This window comes from Thermobia domestica, chromosome 12, assembly GCF_964235325.1.
Source record: "Thermobia domestica chromosome 12, izTheDome1.hap1.1, whole genome shotgun sequence".
Taxonomy (NCBI): Eukaryota; Metazoa; Arthropoda; class Insecta; order Zygentoma; family Lepismatidae; genus Thermobia; species Thermobia domestica.
The window spans coordinates 192,668,844-192,672,636 of NC_137465.1; the positions used below are offsets into that span (position 1 = coordinate 192,668,844).

General features: G+C 36.8%; 1 protein-coding gene across 1 annotated transcript; it reads left to right on the forward strand.

The window, feature by feature from the left end:
- The first annotated feature begins 3,128 nt into the window (after positions 1–3,128).
- Positions 3,129–3,470, forward strand: LOC145666219 (histone-lysine N-methyltransferase SETMAR-like). The gene has a single exon (XM_081733284.1). It carries the CDS (start codon positions 3,129–3,131, stop codon positions 3,468–3,470), a length of 342 nt encoding a protein of 113 aa, XP_081589410.1.
- The last annotated feature ends 323 nt before the right edge of the window (positions 3,471–3,793 follow it).

The window sequence follows — 3,793 nt, forward strand, 5'->3', positions numbered from 1 at the left end:
GATACTCCTTTAAGTACTAATGGTGCGTTCGTTTCGCTGGTACCGGTGAACTCTGAAACATGGATATTTAGACATAGCGCATACTAGTTGCTGTGTGATTCCTTAAACCGCTTGGGATAGGTCCTGTAGTTTCTAAGTCAGTGCGTTTCGAAACGTGATTCTTCGAATATCCGGCGTTTCATAACTCTGAAAGGAGATGTTTTACGACCCACGTTCATTAGAACTTTTTTCTTTCATTTCTTATAAGGAATCATCTCCGAAAGTTTTTCGATGGAGTTACCTTCCACTCTCTCTCTCTCTCTCTCTCTCTCTCTCTCTCTCTCTCTCTCTATATATATATATATATATATATATATATATATATATATAATTTTGTGCAGCTCAGTGAGTTGTGTCTATAAGAAGTGGCCCAAAAGTAGATATACAGTACCGTAGTGATCAGCTCATTGAATTTCTTATTCTGATCCATCAGATAGACTTAGTTTCTTTATTATCTGTTCTTAGTGTGTTTTTACTTACATCTGAAGCTCGGAAGAATCGAAACAAATAAATCCATAAACTAGAATATTTTTCTTGATCAATGCAGAAGTATACACCTCCTTTTGGCCCATCCTATATATATAGGAATCTAAATATTATATATATTTATATATATATATATATATATATATATATATATATATATATATATATATATATATATATATATATATAATATTTAGATTCCTTTTTTCCGATATATGCTAATAACATTGAAAAATATTACGAATGCCGTTAGTGCATATGAAGCAGAAACCAATGAAATAAACAGTAGCAGTGTACTAGTGTACACCGCGTGAAAACGTTTGGTTTGCCACAGTGTACAAAGCTGAGTTGCCAACTGTCAAAAATTAAATTAAATTATCAAGACACGTTTACAGTCCTAAAAGCAAATGAAAAATAATTGTGTTTTAAAACTTGAAACACATAAGTAAACCATATAATATTACCGACAATAAACACAAAGTGGAAATTGGAGTTTGCATTTTTTGTTTTCCCCACCATCCAATTCTCACTCAAAAACTTTATCAAGATGAATGAATAATTGAAAATAAATAATATTCACGGATTTGAAATTCTTTAGCACAAAGTCATTTAGTTTTACTTTAACATTGTATTCCAAGGACAAATTGGTATTTTACATCCTGAGCGCTACACTAACCCACTAATCTAAACAGCACTGTCGCTAGTCTATCAAACTGAGATGATTTTCATAATAGGAATATGGAGGAAACTGATTTTTAATTGTACATATCGTGGGATCACTTCCAATTCTTACCTTCGATCCCCTATATCTTGGACAAAATTGAGGATAATTCATCAAATAGTTGTTAAGCTTTTGTGCTTTCCCTAAGGTCAGATTTTTTGGTAAATCGAGCAGATTAACGAAGATTAATCAAATTCTATGTTATCTTTCAGAAGAGTCATTGCTGCCTTGAGAGAGACGATATAGGAATGGGTATAAAGTGGTTATTCTTTAGAGGAAAAACATTTTCCCACTGAAACTGTTCGTAACTCGAGCAATCTCTCTTCTTTAGACTTTTTACCTCACCGGGACTTAATTGTAGCTCATTAGACTTTGTTTCACTTAGGTCTTCTTCGAATGTTTTACCTCACCGAAGCTTGATTGTACCTCACTAGGTCTTAGTCAATTTAGCCTCATCTTAGAATGTTTTGCATCACGGGGGCTTGATTGCAGCTACTAAACTTGGTTGGACTTAAAATCTTCTTTGGATGTTTTACCTCACTACTGCTTAATTGTAGGTGGCTGGACTTTGTTGGATTTACTATTTTCTTTGGATGTTTTACTTCACCGGCACTTGACTGTAGGTCATTAGACTTTGATTGACTTAGCCTCTTCTCTAGATGTTTTATCTCATAGGGACTTCATTGTACTTCATTAGATTTTGTTGGATTCTCCTCTTCTTTTGGATGTTTTACCTCACCGGCGCTTGACTGTATTTCATTAGACTTTGATGGACTTAGCATCTTCTTTGGATGCGTTTACCTCACCAGGGCATGATTCCAGATCACTAAACTTTGATGGACTTATCCTCTTCTTTGAATGTTTTATCTTACAGAGGCTTCATTGTAGTTCATTTGACTTTGCTGGACTTAACCTCTTCTTTGGATGTTTTACGTCACCAGGGTTTGATTGCAGCTCTCTAGACTTTGTCGGACTTACCCTCTTCTTTATATGTTTTACCTCACCAGGTCTTGATTGTAGCTCAGTAAACATTTTTTTACCCCCACTTCGCCTCACTAAAAGCCTCTGTAAAGACACTTATTTCTGCCTTTGTTTAGACTTTTCTGCTTTAAAATGTGACATCACATTGTCATTGTAACTACAGACAGACATGACAGTGAAAACGGGAAAAAAATTTCCTGCCTTGTTGAGAACAATGTGAGAAACAATGCGTATCTACTACATTCTCGTTTTCGGTCTGTTTGTTGAATGTTGTTGAATTATAAGCTTTTGTGTACTTTTTCTTTTTCCTTGCTTGTTAATCGGGTATATACTCGTCGCAAGATTATTTTTTAAACGAATACACGAATGTTGTTCGTAACTAGGTTTGCGCTTAAGCAGGGACGTCATTTGGAGAGTGCAGGGAGCAATTTGCCCATCTGAGCTTGAATTGTAATATTTTAATCGATAGTGTAATAATATTTTTAAAAATGTCAAACTACTGTGTGTCGGAGAGTCTTTATCACCACTTCTACCCCATACAAAACCTGAAATATTCTATTGCACCAGAATCTCAGGATTCGTAAGTCCCTGTATAGTTTACATATTAACCGATGGTTTATAGTTCAACCATTTCCTCCAGCTCAACCCAGTTTTGTAGACCTAACTGGATTACTTTCAGTGGTGGATCTAAAAGGTAAAATCTGGAGAGGCGGCAGGTAGAACCCAAACTATTGGGTTGGCAACTAAGTTCCAGCCGTTTTATTTTAATTGGAAAAGTCCATGACATTAAATACTTTTGGCACGAAGTTGTACATCATTCGAAAGAGAATATATTGTTCTACCTAAATATATGTTTCGTTGTTACTAAGATACATTTTCTTGTTATTTACATATCATTAACATGGAATGTCAAGTTGACAAGAATGAGCATTTTCGACACTTCCTTCTTTTTGCCTTTAATCAAGGTTCTAAGGCCGCAGAAGCTGCTCGCAACATTTGTGCTATGTATGGAGTGGGTGAAAGAACCGCCCGTGAATGGTATCCAAAGTTCAAAAAAGGAAATTTTCATCTCAAAGAAGCACCTCGTTCTGGCCGTCCAGTTATGTTCGATGAAGAGCGATTGAACCACCTTTTGCATGAAAATCCGCGTCAAACAACAAGGGAACTGGCAGAGACAATGGATTTCTCCCACACTACTGTAGAGAAACATCTTCACTCGATAGGCAAAGGTCAGAAGTGTTGAGCATGGGTGCCTCACAAAAATCGACGAGCCACAATCTCCGCTGGTTTGCTTGCTCGTCACCGTGCAACCCATGGCACAAGGAACGATTTCTTCACCGAATGGTTACTGGCGATGAAAAATTGTGCCTCTACATGAATGTGAAGCAGCGTAAGGAATGGATAAAGCGACAAACAAGCGACCCCACGCGCGTTCATCTGCGTAAAATCACGTTGTGCGTATGGTGGGACTGGGAAGGGATTCTCTATTTCGAATTGCTTGAAAGGAACCAAACCCGATTAACGCGGCACTCTATGTGCAACAAATGGAACGACTCAACACGACTA